Source organism: Melanerpes formicivorus, unplaced genomic scaffold (genome assembly GCF_026170545.1).
Source record: "Melanerpes formicivorus ecotype bairdi unplaced genomic scaffold, bMelFor1.0.p_v2 SCAF_35, whole genome shotgun sequence".
NCBI classification, from domain to species: Eukaryota; Metazoa; Chordata; class Aves; order Piciformes; family Picidae; genus Melanerpes; species Melanerpes formicivorus.
The window spans coordinates 5,684,675-5,706,682 of record NW_027142387.1 but is presented as its reverse complement, the minus strand read 5'-3'; the positions used below and the strand labels follow the sequence as shown (position 1 = coordinate 5,706,682).

The 22,008-nt window shown below is 49.8% G+C and overlaps 1 protein-coding gene across 1 annotated transcript in view; it reads left to right on the top strand.

Moving 5' to 3' along the window:
- The window catches only part of SH3BP5 (SH3 domain binding protein 5), a 47,764-nt gene that overhangs the window by 8,562 nt on the left and 17,194 nt on the right, over positions 1-22,008 (top strand). The window contains exon 3 of the mRNA XM_068156977.1: positions 2,911-3,039. Within this exon, the coding sequence (XP_068013078.1) occupies positions 2,911-3,039 (129 nt within the window). The remainder of the gene's footprint in view (positions 1-2,910; positions 3,040-22,008) is intronic.

Here is a 22,008-nt window from a genome sequence, read left to right as displayed (position 1 = left end):
CTTAGAGCAACTTCCAACCCCCAATTTTTGTTGGTCTTAAATGGCAAATTACTAGCTGTGTGGGGAAAAAGCCCCAACTTTTCCTCTATGCTTAAACTGAGATATTACTTAACCCCTTCCTTGCACCTTGTTTTTAAGGTCTGTAGTCAATCTGGTTTACTTGAACTGCTCAGGCACCTGAGATGTTGCAGGTGTCATCAGCCTCTTTGCTCTAAGGTAGATATCTGGGCACATACAATGATAGAATTGTTTTGGTTGGAAAAGCCCTCTAAGACCATCCAGTCCAACCATCAACCCAACACCACCACAGCCACTAAACTGTGGCCACAGGTGCCATGGCCACATGTTTTTGGAACACCTCCAGGGATGGGGACTCCACCACCTCCCTGGGCAGCCTGTGCCAATCCCTGACCACTCTTGCAAGGAAGAAATTTTTCCTCATATCCAACTTAAACCTCCCCTGGCACAATTTCAGGCCATTTCCTCTCCTTCTGTCACCTGATTCTAGGGAGAAGAGCCCAGTCCCCACCTGGCTCCAGCCTCCTTTCAGGGAGTTGTAGGGAGGAATGAGGTCTTCCTCAGCCTCCCCTGTCTCCAGGCTTGCATGTACATCTCTGGTGTGTGTGTAACAGGGAAGCTCACCTGATTTCACTCTTGGAGACTGGTGTTGATGCTGACGCTTTTCATGTGCAGCTGGGAGGCCTCTGTGGCAGAGGGAACCAGGTATGGATACCACCTACCTCTTGGAGATAGATGAAGGCTGTCTCTCAGTCAGCAGTTTCCCAGGCAGGCTTAATGGGTTGTTGAAAGCTCTGCACATCAAATTGTCAGAAAGGTCATAGGGAAACCTTTGTAAATGAAACTTGGATGTGCTTGGTGCCGAGATGCTTTGCACCTGGCTGATGCATTAAGTTCATTTTGAAACCAAAATTGTTGGAAAATCCACACTTTGTGTGATGGGCAGAAAGAGTTATTATGTGCCTGGCATCTGGCACCTGACACGAGCTCATCACCATCACTCATAAGAGAGGAAAGCAGGCCTGCTCTGTCCTCCAGCAGATGCAGCACGAGTGTGACATTGCATTGTTGTTTCTCTCCAGGTTTGAGGGTGGATCTCCAGAACGCAGCGATGTGGATGCCTGCTCTGGCTTCTCTTGCAGTAGCAGAGAGCTGCAGATTTCTGGAAACAGTGAACTTTGGCAGCAAAAGCATTCATGGGTTAGAAGTCTGGCATGATTCCTGAAACTGTGCTTGTAAGGGCTATAATTTGAAAGAAAAGTGCTAAGGATTTCCAGGAAGGAAGCTGGTGAGGCTGGAGCTTGTGCAGCTGTAGATGATGATGTTGGGAAGCAAGGTGTGCCTGTTTAGGGGAGTCTGTGCCTGTTTAGGTGATGCTTTACCTGCCAGAGCATGAGGCAGTGACAGTCTGGCTATGAACACTAGAAATGAAATGGGAAGTCTCCAGTGCTCCTTTTATTAGCACCGTATGCCACATATTTGGGATAAAGTGCCTCAGTCAGCTCGTTTCCTTGCGCTGCTGGGTTGAAGGATGGACTAGATGATCTTCAAGGTCTCTTCCAGCCAAAGATATTCTGTGATTCTGTTTCCAGTTTCCCAAAGGTTTGTCACCACTCCCTTTGAGCAGATCAAAGCAGGGGACATTGGGAACTTAGGCCAGGCAGCTCTCATCATCACCCTTCTGTAGCACAGTCAGTTACAAGGTTTGCTTGAATGAAGATGGAAGAGAGGGGAACCTGCTTCTGAAAGGTGGTCTGGGTGTCTGAGGTGGCCTTTCTCAGCTGCACTGCTTCTGTTGGAGCTCATCTGGTCTGTGTGTGTATGTGTTCAGTGCAGCCATGAGAAAAACAAACCCACCTGGTTTCTGCAAAAACCTCCAGAAGTGGTGAGTGTGACTCACAAGTTTGTCCCTAAGGCTGCACACTTCCTTCTGTCACTGACTATTGCTTCTGCCAGGAGAGCATCATTCTGCAGGGGGCTAGAATGCACAAACTGAGACTTGAGGGCTGTGCCAGAAGAGCTTTTTGGCACTTGGAGTGCTGTTTTGTTTTGCTCTTGGCAGTGAGTTGCAGGAATTGTCTTTTTGTTTTGCTAGGTAAAGGTCTGAGTGAAGCAGGAGCTTGGGAGAGTCAGAGTGGTAGAGGTTGGAAGGGACCTCTGGAATCTGATTTCTTACCTGCAGTAAATAAGAACAACAGTCAGATGGAAAGTAGGTGCCCTTGATACAAAGCACAGCTGAAAAGAGAGGCTGTTATGGCAGGAGGTCTTGCCGTGGGGACCTGGACCTTTCTGCTGCTATTGCTGCAGTAGGTAGGGTGTTTGTAAAAGACAACAGACTGCAGGAGGTGTCCATCCAGTTGTTCCTGTCCATCCTGGCTTGCACTGTGCAGTGGTGTCTCAAGAGGAGCAGTACCAGAGGTGTGCCACTCATAGGTTCAGATGCTGATTTGGCAGCCTGCTGAGGGGACTGGCCTACTGCTAGTCCTACTCTAGCTCTGTCTTAAGGAAATGTCTTTGCCATTGAACTCCCTCTCAGAACTTGTTGTACTGCTGCTTGTTTACCTTCTACAAGGTGTTTGCCCTGAGTGGCTCTGCCAGAGATGACATGTAGCAGAGGTTTGTATAAAAGCTGCCTCTGGGAAGCAAACACCCCTCAGATGCAGTTCTGGCTTCCTCTTATTAGCTCTGCTGAAGGATTCTGGCTCAGTCCAAACGTCAGTAACCGATTTGAATGTGCCAGCTCCAGTGCGAATCTCAAGAGCACAAAACCATAGAACTGGTTGGAAAAGACCTCTAAGAGCAACTTGAAGGTGGGAACCAACAGGGAAGAATACATTTCAATGCTCTAACCTCTGTTTGTCCTTTCTTTCCTTTCTGCCATGCTTTCCAAAGGATGCACGTCAGAAGTTCCGCTCCGTGCTGGTTGAAGCCACAGTAAAGCTGGATGAACTGGTCAAGAAGATTGGAAAAGCTGTGGAAGACTCTAAACCTTACTGGGAAGCACGAAGGGTGGCCAGGCAGGTGAGAAGTTTCTGCCTTTAAAAGCTTGTGCTGGTTGTTAGAGAGCACACAGTAGGAAAGCCATGCAGTCAGGGTTGGTAACATCCAAAGTGTGTGTCCTTGGCTGGCACTGGCCCATGTCTTGAGTTGCATTGATGACAAAAGTGTCTTTCTTCACAGCTGCACATGTTCTACAGTCTAGGAATACAAACTGTCAGTAGCAGAAGCCTAGCTCTGTGCTCCACTTGTTGTCAGTGGCTTTTCAGAGCCCTGCTCCTTACTGTCAGTCATTGTGATTGTTTGAAAGTGCAGTGCAGGCTTCCTCTACCTGCCTTTTCTTAAAGCAAAATGCTCAGCAGCTAACTGGCTGTGACTAGAACCTGCTGGGCAGGAGGGTGGAGTGGGGCAGAGCTGGGGAAGCCTGCAGGGTTGGGTACCAACTAGAAGGAGCTGAAGCAGGAATTACTAAATGTGGCTCTAAGGTGCGTTGGGTTTATGAGAAAGTGAGTCCTGCTTTCTGTGCTGTCATCGAGGCTTTGCCTTCCTTGCTTGGCTATGGGTAGGCAACTAAAATAGCTTTTTTTTGGTTGGAAGGGGCCTGTGCGGCTGAGGAGTGGAAGCAGGGAGGTGATCTACTTGCTGCAGGGGACATGGTAAAGCTCCTGAGATGTCAGGCAGCTGCTCACCTTGGGGAAAGAGCAGTTGCCAGCCGAGTGTGGTAGCTTAGGCAGTGCCTCTGCTTGGTGTCTGAGGTGGCTTTTGCTGCTGTCTGAGGCTTTTTGGTTTTCTCTGAGGGACAGGCTGTTGCTAGGTGCTAGCTCTGTTTTCTCTTGTAGCAGGAGAGGAAGAGAAGGAAGGAAGGAGAACAGATTCTCAGAACAAGGCATAGAAAAGGTGGGCATGAATGCAAGCTTTGTTGCTTTGAAAGCTCATGAAGCAGGGATCTGGTTGATGGGATTTGGCATGCAAGACAATACATGCCCATGCTGATCCTTTAAATTGCACAGCATTGTTCTGGAGCCATTGTGGAGGGTGATGTGCTGAGGTTGTTAAGCTCAATCCTTCAGACCAGCAGTGGCAAAGAGGTAAACTCGGCTTGAAAGCACAGTTAGCAGGCTGATCTGTAACTGCTCTGGAAGCAGCCCCTGCTCATGGGGCATCTGGGGAGTAGTGGAGATAGACCAGTAGTGAGCTGGTTAGTAATAACATAACAACAAGGAACTGTTTATATTTTGTTAATGAGTATGTTCAGTTGCAAAAATTAAAATGGAATCTCCCCAGCCCTCTCTTCCATGGCATTTACAGTCAGGGAGTGTAAGGCACAGGGTGCAGAGGGCTGCAAGTACTGGAACTGGAGAAGTCAATGGTAGAAATGTGTATCAAAAAGTCAGATGATTCTGAGCTTTTTAAGATCGGGCACTGAGAGCACTAAACTTTGTGCTGTCCTGAAGCTGGCAGGAGATGATGGCCTGAAAGGAGGTGCTTCTTTTTTATTCCTTTGTCTTTGGTGCCAGTGGAATCTACTCAGTCATGCTGCTCAAAGGTGCTCTGCAAGAGCCCAGCAAACCAGACTCCTCAAGGTCCCTGGAATTGTAAAACCACTCCTCTACAGCCTTGGCCTGGAAAGTGATTGATTTTTTTTTTAATAGAGTGAGTTTTTTTTAAACCATTTTTAGTAGGTAGGTTTTGGGCTGTCTTTGTTAGAACCCTTATTTTTCTCTCAATCTGTTCTGTCATCAGCTGGGTTGAAAGGCCACTTATCTCAAATCTGCTGATTTGCTAGACACTCCATTTTCTTTGAATTCTTTGACAGCCTTTTTGTTTGTTTAAGCAGAGATTCCCCTTCAAACTGTTCATTTCACTGCTTTCCAGTTTGTGTTACAGAGCTGGTCATGAAGCAGCATTCTTGCTTGCCCAGCAAGCAGAACTGAAAAGTGGGCTCTGGTTTGCCCTTGGCTCTGGTTTGCCTTTGGCTTCAGGTTTAGAAACGTCTTGACAAAGAAAATGTGAGGGCCAAGAGGAGTGTCAGCACTGAGGGACAGCTAATTTGCCTGGGAACCAGGAGATGGGAAAGATTTGGCCCAAGTATCACTGAAGCATTTGCCTCAAGAGCTTTTCTACTCTTATTTAGAATAAACCATTTATTTAGAATAAACCTAATCAGGTTGGAAGAGACCTTCAAGATCATCGTGTAGTTTGGCCTAGAAAAGTTTTGTTTCCCTGGGAGCAAATTTGCTGTCTGAAAGCAGGAGTGGGGATGAGTGGATAGGGAAATATGAAGCTGGAGGAACACAGCAGAATATGAATGTCCAGGTGCCGGTCCACATCTTTACTTGGATTTGTGAAATTGTAGAGAGGTCATGGGAACAGCTTGAGATTTTCCTGTTCAGATTTAATAACATCTGGCCTCTGAAGGAGAAGCTGGGCAGGAGCCAGCCATGGGTGCTTCCAGCCCAGAAGGCCAATGGCAGCCTGGGCTGCATCCAAAGCAGTGTGGCTGGAGATGGAGAGAGGGGATTCTGCCCTTCTGCTCTGCTCTGGGGAGACCTCACTGGCAGTGCTGTGTCCAGCTCTGGAGCCCTCAGCACAGGAAGGATATGGACCTGATGGAGAGGGTCCAGAGGAGGACCATCAAAATAATCAGGGGGATGGAGCACCTCTGCTATGGGAACAGGCTGAGGGAGCTGGGGTTGTCCAACCTGGAGAAGAGGAGGCTCCAGAGACATCTAACAGCAGCCTGCCAGTACCTGAAGGCGGCTACAAGCAGGCTGCAGAGGGACTGTTTGCAAAGGCCTGCAGGGACAGAATGAGGGGCAATGGTTTGAGATGAGAGCAGAGCAGATGTAGATTGGATGTGAGGAGCAAGTTCTGCACCATGAGGGTGCTGGAATATTGCAACAGGTTGCCCAGGGAGGCAGCTGAGGCTGCATCCCTGGAGATATTCAGGGTGAGGCTGGCCAAGGCTCTGAGCAAGCTGCTCTAATGGAGGATGTCCCTGCTCCTGCAGGGAGGTTGGACTGGATGACCTTTGGAAGGTACCTTCCACCCAAACCCACTCTATGATTCAGAGCCAGAGGCTGCCCGAGAACACAAGCAGAGGGTTCTGGGTGCTTGAAGCTTCTTTGATTAAATAATAAGTGAAAAATGCATGGCTGCACTTATAGGGAAGGGAAGGGTCAGTTTGTGTTTGCTGTTTTTAGTAGAGGGAAGTAAAAATATGGTCCCTAAGCTGAAGTCTTCTGGTAGCAAAGAGCTGTGTAATCAGTTGTCCAGAGGTGCTGGGGTTTAAGATGTCACTCGCAGGACGAGTGCAAGCTGTGTTGAGTCGTATCAAGGAGGTGGCTTTCAGCGGGCACCAGCATGGCCCTCTGTTGGAAATCCTTCATCTGTGAAGATAAAACCCATGGAAAAGGTATGAGGGTGCTGATGGGTCAGCAAAAAAACAGCTCCCCTGCACACGTACTTCCCTGGAGAAGCTTTAGGACCTTGAGGCCTTTTCTCTACTCACCCTTATCCCCATCTTGTGCAATCTGGTGTTGGCAGAAGATGGTGAACTCAAAATAAAATAACTCTCCCATGAGAAAGTCCTGTAGCATCTTGTTTGTGCAATATGTGCCAAGAGAGCTTCAGCCTGGGCTGTCCCAGGGTGAAACTTTGCTTTAACAAAACTGGTCCCTTAGTGTTAGGATTGGAGTGCCTTGTAGTGGTGGCAAGGGGAATCAGTTTGGCTTTTGTGGGGCTGACTTGAGAGCTGACATGCTTGTCTCTGCAGAGTTCATGCAACTTCTGCCAGGACACCTTTGTGGGGATTAAAATTTTAATGTATTCCTGTTGCAAGAACTTTTTTATATGTGTGTGCATTTGGCATACTGGATTCTCATGTTCTTTAGTTGATGTCATCATGCACATTTCAGTGGAAGAACTTGGCATATGGCAGGGACTTATGGGTCTGTGTGAAATAGGTGGCTCTGGGCAGCCTGCTCTAGATGGAGGTGTCCCTGCTGACTGCAGGGGGGTTGGACAAAGTGACCTTTGAGGGTCCCTTCCAACCTGATGCAATCTGTGAATCTGTGTAAGCAAGCAGTGACCACCTTGCAGCAGTATGAAATTCCTGTAGTCCAGAAGGTGGACCATGTTCTAAGTGTTGGGAAGTTCAGTCTTCCCATGTCTCCTTAGTTGGAGGCTTTGGGGGTTGATTTTAGTTATTTTTGTTTGCTTCCTTGCTTGCTTGTTTTGCTAGCAGTCTGCTTCCCTGGTTTCCTGGTCAAAGAATTAGCCTTTTCTTGCCCAAAGGTAATGGGGAGGAAGGGTGAGTATGCCAGGAAACATCAATGATGCAAACAATAGCACAGGTTTTGAATCTCTGAGCTAAGGACAGTCTAAGCCACTGTTGACATTTTGCAGGGCTGGAGGTGCCTGAGCGGGAGTGAGAGAAATATGCTCCCTCCCCAGGGCCAGGATGCTGTGCAGAAGCAAGTGGGGTCTGTTGCATCCATCCCTGGGCTGGTGAATGAGTCCTGTCCCTCCTGACTGGGAGGTGATTGGGCCCCCATGCCTGGAGATATTCAAAGTGAGGCTCAACAGGGCTCTGGGCAACCTGCTCTAGCTGAGGATGTCCCTGCTGACTGCAGAGGGGCTTGGACTGGATGACCTTTGGAGGTCCCTTCCAATCCAGACCATTCTGTGCTTCTGTGGTTCCCATGTGAGGTGGAGCTGTCAGGCTGCTGCAGAACCCAGCTCTGTGAGGGAAGTGAAAGCTCTCTGGGGTCACTGGGTGAGAGGGGCCATTAAAGCACTGCTGCCCCTACGTCATTGCTGTGAGCTTGGGGCCAAGCTGCACAGGAGGACTTGGCCTTTCTGCTTTGCTTCTGCTGGAAGAATATCTGATAAAAACCTATTCCCACCCAGCCCCACAGAGAACCCAGCCCCTGCCTTTGTAGTGACCCTAACCCAACCCTGACAGTGTTGCTTTCAGTTCAGCTTTCACTCCTGTTGCTCTGCTCTTCTTGGAGTGAGGCAGGATGTTTTGTCCCCAGTATTGGTTCAGACTGGGAGTGGGTGTGGATGCTTTGCTCAGCTCCTGGACTGAGTTTATTTGGGTGAGACATGGCTTTGCTTTGTGATGTTCCCCTCCACCTCATTCAGCTTTTACAAAGGAGTGTCAGAAAACTTGCTTCAGGCAAGCCAAGTCACATGCAGGGTGTCTCTCACGAAGGGACCCATCTGTAGCAGTGCTCAGATAGCAGTGTGCTGCAGGATGTGCATGTCCTGCTTCCTCTTGGGCTGCTCTCCCTGCTTCTTCTCAAGCAGCACCCTTTCATCTCAAAAGCCTTGGAAGAACATGATGGAATGTCCAACAGTCCTTCCTGCTAAAGCCTGGAAGGTGCTGCTGGTGGACAAGCAGGTAGAGTTCAGCAGGGCCAGCTCCCCTGCCCTGGTCACTGCAACAACCAAGTGTAACCTGCAAGTGTGGAAGGTTAGAGATGGCAAATTTCTTAGCTCAGGAGACAAAAGCTTTTTAAATTCACAGAACTTGGAGGTTCAGAACTGCCAATCATCCTGAAAACCTAATTGGGAGCTGGAAACTCTGCTCCTGCCAGTGCTGCTTCCCATCCAAATTCACTCAGTGATTGAGAGCTAAATGGATCATAGCACCAGCTGGCTCTGCTGTGGACAGGAGGGTGACAGCTCCTGGGTCCAGGTCCAGCAATGGTGGGCATCCAGGCCTTCAGTAGCCATGTTATAAGGAATCTCCTTCTTCACACTGCTTTCAGGAGCTGAAGTCCTCATGCTCATGTTTAAGACAATTTGAGAAGGCTGATTTGTATTATCTGGCAAGCTCATCTTGGCAAAAAGAAGTGGAGGGAAAGGGAACTTGAGCAGCAAAAATTAAATGTCAGCAGAACTGAGACAGATTTGCATTCCTGTGTGGCAGCTTGCCACAGAGCCAGCAAAAATCAAAAAATCATTGACATGGTTGCAGTGCAACAAGCAACTGACCTTGCCTGGCTGAAGGATTGCTTCTGGCTAACTGCTTAGCAACCAAAAATCTATCTGGTGGGTTCACCTTTTCAGAGAAGGATCCAAAAACTTGGAAACTGACTTTTGACAAACCTTCTACATATCCTTCCAATACCCAGCACCCAGAACTCTGCTTTGCTTCCCCTCGCTGCATTTCAGTGCTGGTGAGTAAGGATGGTTGTGCAGTGCTGCTGCTAATGGGCTCTCCTGTTGGGCTCCCTGGCATCCTGCATTTGGACAAAGCTGCAGAAAACGGGGTGTGCAAAAGTGAGGAGGGCAGATTTGCACTGGAGATGAGGAAGAAATTCTTGACAGCGAGGGTGGGGAGACACTGGAACAGGTTGCCCAGGGAGGCTGTGGATGCCCCCCCCGGAGGTGTTCAAGGCCAGGCTGGATGAGGCCTTGAGCAAGCTGTGCTGGTGGGAGGTGTCCCTGCCCATGGCAGGGGGGCTGGAACTGGATGATCTTTGAGGTTCCTTCCAAGCCAACCCATTCTATGAATCCATAACTCTGTTCAATGTGGAATTGGACAATACCTCCATTGCCTCCTGAGACTATTTCCACCCATGTTTGTGGTGATGAAGCCAGCAGAAGTTGTCTGTATGGACATTGCTCCTCTGGCTGTGCAGGAATCATCCCAGGCTGGCAGCATGGGTTGTGTTTCTGTGGTCTGTGTGCTGAGTGTGTCCTTTCACTGAAGCTGCTGCATGGCAGCTGCCTTAAGGCTCCTGGGAGCCCCTCAGTGTGAGGACAGGAGATGATGATTTCTGGTTCGGGAAGGTGGGGTGAATGGTGTGAGAAGTGGCTTGTTCTGGGGCATAAGCTCTGTAAAAGTGGCTGTGAGCTGGTTTTGGATTACTTAGCCTGGTTGGGTGAAGAGGGCATTCAGAGGCAGAGGAGCAGCTCCCTTCCTGACCTGGGGCTTACCTGGTGGTGGAGGAGCTTGTCTGTGGGGAGGAGGCTGTGTGATGGCCTGATTAGCTCTGGGGCAGGCCAACAAGTGAAGGAGGCAGGCAGCACAATCCCTGCTTTGGAAGAGCTTTCTGGGCTGCTCCAAAGGGAAAGGAGATGTGGGAGGTGCCATGAGGGCAGCTGGGGAGCCCAGTTGGAAAGAGATGGCACAGCTGGTGTGCAGTGCAAGAAGTGGTGCCTGAAAGGATGCAGCTTGGAGGCTGTGGGCTGTATCTAAGAATTTTGTGTCCCCTTTCTGCTCCCTGTGGACCTGCTCTAGACATGAACCCCCTTTTCCCACCAGCTTTTCCATTTAGTTGTTACAAAAGACATCATGAAATCTTGGGCCAACCACGTTGGTGTGATGTCAGCCCTCTGGTCAAGTGTGCATTTCCCATTGCTGTGGTCCCCAGGGGCATTCCCAGGACATTCATCTCCCTTTCCACACACTGTGGTCAGACACTCAGCTGAGGAGAGCAAAGCCAAGCAGGGCCACTCATTTCGTTATGGGAGGTGAGGAGTCACTTCCTGGGCTTCCATCAGGGAGTCCACTGAGTTTCTGCAACCTGATTTCTGAAGTAGGATGCACTTTGGGTTAAATAAATACAATGCTTTGCCACACTCCAAATCTGATGGGCAGTGCCTCTTGTGCTCTCACCACATTTACACAGCTGTGACTGAGACCCTGTGAGGAGTGTGTAGGAGTCACAGCCTGCCTTCAGGTACCAGTGCCCCACTGCTGCCACACCAAGCTCATGCTCCAGGTGTTCTGTTTGCTCCACCTGAGTGCTTAAACCTGAAAGCTGTGTTTTAAGTCTTGCATTATGGTTCTGTTGCCTTTTCACAGAGTCAGAGAACATTAGGAGTTGGAAGGGACCTCGAAAGATCATTGAGTCCAACCCCCCTGCCAGGGCAGGATCACCTAGAGCAGGTCACACAGGAACACATCCAGATGGGTTTTGAATGTCTCCACAACCTCTCTGGGCAGCCTGCTCCAGTGTTTTGTCACCCCCACAGTGGAAAAGTTTTCCCTTCTGTTCCCATGGTACCTCCTCTGCTCCAGCTTGCACCCATTGCCCCTTGTCCTATCACTGGACATCCCTGAGCAGAGCCTGGCTCCTGCCCTGCACATCTTTATCAACATGAATGAGGGCACCTCTCAGGCTCCTCTTCTCCAAGCTAAAAAGCCCCAGCTCCCTCAGCCTGTCCTCACAGGCAGATGTTCAACTGCCTTCAGCATCTTTGTGGGTCTGTACTGGACTCTTCTAAGCAGTTCCTTGTCCTTCCTGAACTGAGGGGCCCTTGAGGTCAAAGTTGTGACAAAACCTAGGGAGATGTTCCTGGCTCTCCAGCTGGGCTTTGCCTGGTTTATTTGATGGTTGTTATTTATTTGCTTAAAGATCTCAGTTTTGCTTTTGGGTTGTGTCTCATTCTGCTGGCTGAGCAGGGTGGTGTCTGAGTGTCTCAAACAAGCTGTCTTTAAAGAGGACAGCTTCTCTTCTTCTGAGAAGGTGACAGATGTTGCTGCTCAGATATGGAAAGTTAGGCCAAAGATCTGATCCGTGAAGGGAAGCTCCTGAACATGTTTATCTTGTCAACCCTGCTAACGCAGGACACTAGGTCAGTGTGGCTGGAGGCTTCTGCCCTCTTAATCCTGAGCAGCTGGAAATCTGCCCCATGTTTGGGGACACCACAACTGCTACTTCTCAGATGAACTGGCAGAAATCCTTATCTGATTCATGTTTAGTGTTCCTCATTTCCTGCAGACTAGGTGGCAGCTCTAGCAAACCACCTGCAGATGCTAAGTTCACGGCACCTTGGGATAGCAGGAACTGATTTTTAGCTGCTTGGCCATTGAAATCCCTCTGTTGATAAATTCTGTGGATCATAGAATGACCCAAGTGGGAAAGGACCTCTAAAGCTCATCCAGTCCAATCCCCCCTGCAGTCAGCAGGGACATCCTTCACTAGAACAGATTGCTCAGAGGCCTGTCAAGCCTCACCTTGAATATCTCCAGGGATGTGGCTTCAACCACCTCCCTGGGCAACCTGTTCCAGTGGTCAACCATCCTCATTGCCAAGAACATTTTCCTTACATCCAATCTCAATCTGCTCTGCTCTCATTTCTAAGCACTGCCCCTCGCCCTGTCACTGCAGGCCTTTGCAAACAGTCCCTCTGCAGCCTTCAGGTACTGGAAGGCAGCTCTAAGGTCTCCCTGGAGCCATCTCTTCTGCAGGCTGAACAACCCCAGCTCCCTCAGCCTGTCCCCATAGCAAAGGTGCTCCAGCCCCCAGTCATTTTCATGGCCTCCTCTGGACCTGTTCGGTCAGGTCCATGTCTTTCCTGTAGAGTGCTCCAGAGCTGGACACAGCACTGCAGGTGAGGTCTCCTGAGAGCAGAGCACATGTTCTTGTGCCCCCTCAAAGCCAGACCACCACCTGTGTCTCTCTGTGCTTTCTGTACCTTGGGGCACATGTCTAATTATTTGGCTTGGTATTCATCCATGCTGCATTGTAGTTCCCTGTGAATACTGTTCCGTGGATGGGTGGTTAGTCTGTAGAAGCTATTGATGCAAAAACTGTAATTGGTGTTCTGAGGGTGAGTAGAAGATGTGTCTTGCAGTGTTCCAGGTGTAAATATGTTAGCTGTGCACTCTGAATTAGAGGCTCTTCCCTCTAATGCTTTTCCTTCCAGAGGCAGAAGAAAGTCCTCTTTTCACCTGAGTGTTTTGAATCATTTACCTAGAAGGAATGAAAAAGAATTACCTTCTTTATTCTTTTGTGTCTCTTTCTCCCACTTTCTCCAACCCCACAAAGCTTCCAGCAGTTCTTAGCTCTTCTGGAGGATGCCAATAAAAAGCCAGCTGGCTGCTTAACCTCCTCTCCATTAATTGTCGAGCATGCAGTGACCTACTTATTTTGCCTATCCTTCAAGAAAGTTGTGTGGGATTTTTTTTTCCCTTTTCTGTTGTGAAATGCTCAAAGTGTTGTGCAAGGAGATGTTAAGTGGTGGAGTACTGAGGTAAGTTGGTGTAGAAATGTCCTCTACTCTTTGGAGTAACAAGGAAAGGGCTTGGGCAGGAGAGTTTGGGGGGGTTTATCAGGTGTGTACTGATTGAGGCAGAAGAGGTACAGGTGAGCTGTCATTGTGCTTACAGCTGCAGAAGCAGGTGCTGGAGCTGCTGGATAGGGGTAAGCAGTTCTCAAAGGGTGCTGGGACGTCAAATTAAGATGAATTCCTTTTTCTTCTGCTGGCATCTGAGGATTTGATTAACTTCATTTTGCTCCCTCTTCAATTTGGAAACCTCAAGAGAGTCAGATTGTGGCTTCCACTGTGCAGCTGGAGCACTTTGCATAGCTGTTGTCAAAAGGCAAACCTACAGCATGTGGCAAGCCCCTGAGGGTTTAAAGGAAAGGTTGCCTTGCTTTCTTCTCTTGCTGTTTCCCTTCCTAGTCTGTTCTGGCCAACCAGTAAAGGCTATTTCAAGAGACTGCAAGCCACAGACAGGATCATCTGTTAAAAATAGCAGCTCACATTTGAGCTGGGGTGGCTCGAGGTCAGGGTGGTACCCTGTGTACCTGCTCTGTGTGGCGATTGCTCAGGGGTGGCTGCCGAAGGCAGCACACCTCTGACAGCTTCAGAGAAGTTGTTCAGCCACCACAATCTTTATGGTGCACAGGGGGCTAACTATGGGGGACTTCTTAGGATGTGATGAATGCTCATGCTGGGAGCTGCTGCTGAAACAAACCTGTGTGGATGCTGCCTTCTGGCTGTTTCATTATGACTGTGCATTTATGAGCTCTTGTCTGCTCTTGCTGGAAAAGATGATCTGAAGAGTCTAGTTCTTGGTAGCACATGTGGGAACAGCTCTGTGTTGACTCAGTTGCTGCAAGAAAAATCCCTTAATTGCAGCAAACTTGCAGTTCTGCTGCTAGAAAATGAATTTTGCTGCCAGGATGTGGAAGGTATGTCCATCTCCAACTCTGTCTGCCGATGTGGCTCTGAGCAACCTGATCTAGTGTGAGGTGTCCCTGCCCATGGCAGGAGGGTTGGAACTAGATGGTCCTTGGTGTCCCTTCCAACCCTAACAATCCTATGATGCTATGTTTGGGTCTTTTCACTTGGCAGAGGGTAGTGAAGTTTGCTCTTCAAGAGTCATAGAATCATATAATAGTCTGGGTTGGAAGGGCCCTCCAAAGCTCATCTAGTTCAGCCCCTTTTGCAGTCAGCAGGGACATCCTCAACTAGAGCAGATTGCCCAGAGCCTTGTTGAGCCTCACCTTGAATACTTTCAGGGATGAAGCCTCAACCACCTCCCTGGGCAACCTGTTGCAGTGTTGCAGCACCCTCATGGTGCAGAACTTGTCCCTCTGCTCTCATTTCAAACCATTGTCCCTTGTCCTGTCCCTGCAGGCCTTTGCAAACAGTCCTTCTGCAGCTGCCTTGTAGCCCCCTTCAGGAACTGGAAGGTCATTATTAGGTTTCCTTAGATTTTATTGCTGTGAAGTGGAACTGGAACTGTCTGTTCCTGCTGATACCTGGACTTAGGCCTCCATTTGTCCACCTCCACCACCATCAACCCTTTCCTTTAAATGAAGCAGGCCTGTTGCTCACATGCATAATTCTACAAGGAGAGATTTTGAAGGGTCAGGAGATTGCTGCTCTTCATCAAGCCCCTTAGGAAAATGACTTGCAAGTGGCTGTGAGCACACTGGCAAAGACATACAAGGTCAGCCTGGGCTTTTCTTCCAGAGCATGTCCCTGCTGCTGAGGACTGGCAGTTACTGGTGGGTGTGAGGCTTTCTGGGGACAGGGAGGACATGTCCAGGACAGCTCTATCACTCAGGTGAAACTCCTACCCACATGCCTCATGTTCTTGCAGAACCCTTGCCAGCCAGCTGGAAAGTTTTGCTCGCTGACACTTGCTGCTTTGGTGGCAATTAGGTGAGACAAGATCTGGTGTTTCTCCTGAATCTGCTGCCTCTCTTACGTGCTTAGTGTTTATTATCTTGGATAATGAGCAGACTCCCCTAAGGCAGGAGGTGTGCATCTTGCAGCCCGTGTCTGTGGGAGTTTGGTCCTTGCCTCTGTGTTTGATTTCAGCAAAGGAGGCTGCTGCCAGGTGGGGATGAGTGTGTGGAGCCTCTGTAAACCTAGAACATAGCTGCAAACCCCAGACCCACTGAGTCTGCCTAAGCTCTCGGGGTGCCTGATGGGGGAGAGGATTAGCTTGGCTTTTTTCTCTAAGAAGATATTTTATCTTGGAGAAGAAAGTCTGGATGTGTTCTGTGGTCCCTTCTTTCAGAAGGCAGCAGCTTTATCATTTTGATCACAAACAAATGCACAACCAACAAGAGGAGGGCAGTGAGAGCCCACAAAAGCTGTGTCTGGATGGTGTTAGGCTGATGAATTTGTCATAGTATGGTGCCAGTGGCTGGTTAATTAGTGTGAGTAGCCCCAAACAGACCAGTGTCTTGCAACAACCTCCTGGAAGACAAGGGAAGGCCAAAAAGCTTGGTGTAATACCTCCTATGCCTGAGTGAGCATTGCCTCTCTACCCCTGAGAGGCAAGGAGCTAAATCGATGTAAAACCAGAGAGGACTCCAGTAGGCTTCAAATGACAGAGTGCAGAGTGGTGGTGATCAGCCCAGGGGTGATGTTCTTGTCCTTGATTTGCAAGATCACAGAAATATTCAGGTTGAAAAAGACCCTCAGGATTGCCAAGTCCAACCAATCCTTGTGCACAGTCTGGATGGGAGCCACCAGAGTGAAGGGCTGGCAGCTGGTTATTTGGTCCAGTCCAGGACTGATCTTGCCAGCATTTCAGGAAATGTTCTCTTTAGCTGTTAAGGGAGGTGGGATTCTGTCTGTGAGGAGACCCAACTGTGCTGTCTGTGCAGCAGAAGGAGCCAATGGAGGGAACTGCTGGTTGTGCATTGAGCTTTCTGTCCCTCGGATTAAGGTTTGTGATCCTGTCCAAAGGGAGTTAAACTTCTCACCTAACTTTAACACAGAGCTAGATATCTCCCAGAACATGCTTTGTAGGTCTGCTCTTTTTTCCTGGGCCTTTTTATAGACTGCAGGTTTGCCTGGGAGATCAAACAGAGGCAGGAGTCAGATCAGTTCTGTAACAAGCTGTAAGAAGGGGTGAGGTGGGTGCATGGATGGGGCCACAAAGCCCAGCACGAGAACAAGACACCTACTTGAAAGCAGAGACATTCAAAGCCCACCTGGCCCCCTTCCTGTGTGACCCTGCTCTGGCATGGGGGTTGAACCCCATGATCTCCAAAGCTCCCTTCCAACCCCCACCATTCAGATTCCACAGGCATTTCATTACTTAAGCAGCAGGGTGGAAATGGTCTGTGCTCCAAAAAGCTCTAGCAAGGCTTATTTTCACCATCTCCCCTGCCCCTCCACCCTTTCCACCCAAACAAATCTTCAGACCTGCTTTTGAAAGAGCAAAATTTAAGTCATGTACAACTTTACAGTTTTTCAATAAACAGCTTAAAGAATACAAGGGTGTTACAGACTCTTGAGAGACTCTGCTGTCAGCAGTGCAATCATCACAGATTAATATATAGCTCCCAAAGCCTCGTGGATCTGCCAAAATGAGGTCACTCCTCAGCTTTTGGATCTTGTAAGTTATTTCTAAGCATCTGTACACAGCCTATAGCAAGAAGAGGTTTCTGGTTTATTACTGCCTCTCTGTTCTGATTTGACTTGGAGTTCTTAGTCTGTGGGGAGAGGGGAAAGGAAGGTCATAGTCCTTAAATCAAGCAAACAAACCCCCACCTCCTAACCCCATCACTGGGCTGATCATTCCAGAAAACAAACTCCTGGCTCTGAGAATCTGCAGCATTGCTGCAAGATTTTTGGCAGCAAGGTTCTTTTATTCTGAGAAACTCCAAGAAAAAAAACCCCAACAAACAACTAGTGATGGTGTTTGATAGAAATGCTGCTCGTACAGGGCCTCTGGAGGCCATCTGATCCCAACCTCCTGCTCAAAGCAGAGCTGTCACCCTTGCTGGATTGCATCAGCCATGGCTTTGCCGAGTATTGAAAGCCTCCAGAGATGGAAGCTTGTAGCCTAAGTGACATGGCTGTGGGTCACACAATAGAGAACATAGGAATTTACCGTGTGTAGGTAACCCCAAAGTGGGTTTTGGAGGAGCTGGGTTTCTGACCTGTGTTCTACACATCCTGCTTCAGCTGTTTTGTTCTGCTGTGTGAGATACACAAAGGATGTGAGCATGAATGAGAACACCTTGGAAAAACTCAGCTTGCAGGCTCACCTTCAGCTTGCAAACTCATCTTCATGCTGCCCTCCTGGTAAGAAAGACTTTAAACTGCAACCTGAACTCCCAAGCTGCTGCCTGGGGCTGTTGCTCTATATTCTGCTGTCCAGTACTGCCGAGAAGCATTCTTTTGACTATTGTCTTTGCCGGGGCTGCAACTGTGCTGGTGTCAGGATTGTTGTTGGGCATTGTAGCATCCTTGTGTTGACATCCGGTTGCTGGCTGCCAGCTGCATTGTAAGGGGCTGAGGGAAACTGGAGCCAGAAGGGCAGCACTCAGAAGCTCGTTGATGTGGATGCTGCAGCAAGCAGCATCCTTCACCCTGCAGACCCTGAACTGTTGAGTCCGCTGCAGTGGTGGGCAAGGCAGGTGTGCCGTGGTCAGGGAGCAGTGATCCTGCCAACCTCAGCCCTGCCAGAAGCTTGTGCAGGATGCTGTGGTGCAGTTTGTGATCAGGGTGATCCCTGAAGACAAGCAGTGCCACCAGCTCTTGGGGGGGGAACTGATGGAGGGAAGCTCCTGTTAAAAACATGTTCCCTGTTGGACTTCACATAAACTAACCACGAGGGCATCATGAAGAGCATGGTGAGGAGCCAGAGTGGAGACATCTGATGCTTGCTGCTTTCTGAAGAGTGCGCCTGAGACACAGTTAATTGTTATCTGTGTGGTGGTGAGCAAGTCTCTGCTAGCTGGTAGGAATTAAACCATTGTTTTAAAGGTTAGTGAGTGGGAGAGGCTGGTGTCACATAGACAAACAAGTGCCTGTCTCAGCAGAGGCTCTGGGCAGCACGTGGTGTGCTGGTGTCCTGCTCTGAGCAGCTGCTGTGTTCCCTTCACTCCAGCTGGCACTGGCTTCACAAATGGGGGTTGTCCCTGCCTTTTACTGGCAGTAAGGCAGAGGAGCTAGCATGGTGAGTGTCATCCCTGTCAGCAGGGGGTGATTTGGGCTCACCTGGATAAATGAGAAGCCAGTGTTGAAAACAGTGGCTCTGCTGCCTGGGAAAGCTGCTGGTTGTGTTAGTGACATCCTGCCCAGGAATTTATCTACACTTCTGACCTGGGCCCCACAATATGTACCCTCTGCCTCTATTTCTGGCAGCCTGGCTTTGCTGTGAGCTGTGTGTCCCTGTGCTCACGGGGCAGAGGCTGGGCAGGGTCTGCCAGGGGGTGTTAGGTGTCAGCTAGCCTTGGAGGAATGCTGTGGCCATGAGGCACCAGTTTTGTGTCAGTGATACCCTGCAGCCCTGTATGACTAGGTAGGCAGAGCCAAAACCCGCAGATGAGATGAAATGAGGAAGAGGAGCATTGTCTGGGTTGATGTTATCACAGAAGATGCCAGCTGTATGGGGAAGGGTGGGAAAAGGTTGCTATTAGGTCAGCCTTTGAAGAGCTCTGGCTGTGAAGGGGAACTGGGGCCCAAACAGAATATTCTATTTCCTAACTAAAGAGTATAGGTTTCCTGCTGTGGGAGTGACCAGGCAGCTGTACCTGCTGGCCTGAAAATCTGCCTGCATGCTGCTGCCCTTCCAGTGCCACTGTGCTTTGAAACAGACTCCTGGGTTTGTTTCCTCTGTTGCCTTGCCTCGGCCCAGCTTTGCTTCCATCCCTGTCTTTAGCTAACAACAGAGCCCAGCTCTTGTGCAGGGCTCTCTGCTGCACAGGGCCCTGTGCAGACCGGGAGGAATGGGATTGCCCATGAGGATGCAGCTTTTATCCCCCTGCAGGCATTTGCCAGGATGGGGCTGCTTCCAGCAGCACCTCAGCAGCTTGCAGTGGTGAACCCTGTCAGCCTCTCCTTGGTTTTACAGCACTGTTGGGTTTAGAAGATGACAGATTCCACAGGTCTCCATTTGCTTCTGTGGGTGCTGCTGCCTGTCACACCTGAGTCCTCAGGAGCTGGCTGGGATCTCTGGGGCTGTGTATGTTGGAACTAGGGAGAGAGTGGTGGGTGAGCTGGGGAGAGGAGATGACCTGTGGGGAGGAGCAAAAGATGGATAGTGGCAACAAGAAAGTTCTTGGCCTTGAAGAAAGGCAGAGAGGAGGGGACTGAGTGGGTAGAGCAGGACTCCTGGGTGTGCTGCTTGCTGTAGGGAAGGGATTTACTGCTGTGGGATACCTGTCTGTAGCAGGGTGCTTGTGGCCTGTGGAATTGCAGAGCAGGGAGGAACACAACAGCAGGAGCTGGTGGCTGGTGTGTGACACTGGGATTCTCCTTAGCTGAGATCTCTGTGGCTGCTTAGTTGCCTTTCTCAAGGGGTCCTGCTTTGTATTTTATTCTGATAGTAGAAGGGTCTGCAGTGATGAAGACATTCAGCTGATGTTTCATACAGTGAGGCACAAGGAGCTCCTTGTCTCTGTGGCAGTGGTTGCTGGGACACAGGGTACCCAGTTCCCAAGGCTTTCCCAAGGTTTCCTCATTTTCACTAGGGAGTTTCACTGGCCTAGCTCCTTCTGACTTTTTTGAGAGATACACTCACTTTTGTGTCAAGTAGGCTCCATCAAGCACCAGTGATATGGGTGGCAGGCAGAAAGCTGACATCCCACTTGCCTCCAGCCTCCCTTGGAGATTTTTGCCCTCATCCCCAGCACATTTTCCCTTGTGCTGTCCCAGGACTAAACCTCCTTCAACTCGAATAGCAGTTTGTGCTTGAAAGCAAAATAGCCTGGTTGGCAGCCATTCCTGGGAGTTCTGAATTCTGGTCTTTTGAGAGCAGCAGCCACTGTCTGAAATGCTGAGCTTCACAGGCTGTGTCAGGAGGTCAGAAGGAGCCATGAGCTGCTGTTGTTCTCTCTGATTCTTAGCAGCATGTGAGGAACATGGCTGCTCTCTCTTCCATCCTGAATGGGGCCTTGAAACCGAAAGCCTGGGAGCAGTCTGTCAGTGGTGGTGCATGACAGCTTGTATGTGCTGGAGGGAGTTCCAAATGAGGGCTAATTACTCACTGACTGCTTACTAAGAAGTGCTGGGGTGTCCTTTTTCACACTGGCAAAACCACAACCTGGTGATGTTTCTCTGATGACTAAAGTATCGTTCTTTAGCCTGGTATTTGGCCTTTTGCTTTTCCAAGCTTTCAGCAAGTTGCTTAAAATAAAAGACTGTGAGCTGCCTTCAGATACCTGCTGAAACTGACTTGTAGCTGGGACCAGCTCTCCTGCTCAAACCACAAAGCACTTTGTGTCCCAGCCCTGTGCTTCCAAGCTGCCGTGGCAGAGCAGCGTGGGGCATGATCCCCAACATGGCCAGAGTTATGGGCTGCCTATTGACAGCTTCAGCTCTTCATGTCCTGCAGGTCCAGGTGCAAGCAGAAATCAAGCTGAATTCTAAATTTAGCTGCTGGTTTCCTTATCACATAGAACATTTTCATAGTATCATAGTATCAGTCAGGGTTGGAAGGGACCACAAGGATCATCTAGTTCCAACCCCCCTGCCATGGGCAGGGACACCCCACACTAGATCAGGCTGGCCACAGCCTCATCCAGCCTGGTCTTAAACACCTCCAGGGACAGGGCCTCAACCACCTCCCTGGACAACCCATTCCAGGGCTTCACCACTCTCATGGTGAAGAACCTCCTCCTCACATCTAGCCTGAATCTCCCCACCTCCAGCTTCATTCCATTCCCCCTAGTCCTATCACTACCTGAGATCCTGAGAAGTCCTTCCCCAGCCTTCCTGTAGGCCCCCTTCAGATACTGGAAGGCCACAATGAGGTCACCTCGGAGCCTTCTCTTCTCCAGACTGAACAGCCCCAACTCCCTCAGTCTGTCCTCATAGGAGAGGTGCTCCAGCCCCCCGATCATCCTCATGGCCCTTCTCTGGACACCTTCCAGCACCTCCATATCCCTCTTGTAATAGGGGCTCCAGAACTGGAGGCAGTACTCCAGGTGGGGTCTCACCAGGGCTGAGTAGAGGGGGAGGATCACCTCCCTTGACCTGCTGGCCACACTTCCCCTGATGCAGCCCAGGATCTGATTGGCTTTGCAGGCTGCAAGTGCACACTGAGAGCTCATGTTGAGCTTTTTGTCCACCAGCACCCCCAAGTCTCTCTCCTCAGGGCTGCTTTCCAGCCACTCACTGCCCAGCCTGTATTTGTGCCTGGGATTGCCTCGACCCAGATGCAGGACCCTGCACTTGCTCTTATTGAACTTCATGAGGTTGGCTTGTGCCCACCTCTCCAGCCTGTCAAGGTCCCTCTGGATGGCCTCCCTTCCTCCAGCGTGTCTGCTGCACCACACAGCTTGGTGTCATCAGCAAACTTGCTGAGGGTGCACTCAATGCCACTGTCCATGTCCCCCACAAAGATGTTGAACAAGACAGGTCCCAGGGCTGATCCCTGAGGGACTCCGCTTGTCACTGGCTTCATCAGATGAGCTACTGGCAGGGCAAGCTAACACTGAATGTTGTTTTCCACAAGGATTTATTAATTTCACTCTGAATGGTCTGCAGACTTCTTGCTGGCTTCTTCCCTGATCTGGGTATCTGTGCCAGCAGAAATGTTGAAGTGCTGATGTGGTTAGGGTGAGGAAACTGCATTTCTCCAACACTTGTATTTCCCCTGGGCTCTTCTCTGAACCCACATTGCAAAAGGAGTCCTGGGCTGGTGTGGTCATGTCTGGGCTAGGAGTGGGTCACCAGGCTGTTTGCCTGTCTGTAAGCTGGTTTTTGCATGGATGGGCTTGCTCCTGGTGGAGCAGTCATGGAGCTGAAGCTTGCACTGTGGCTGGG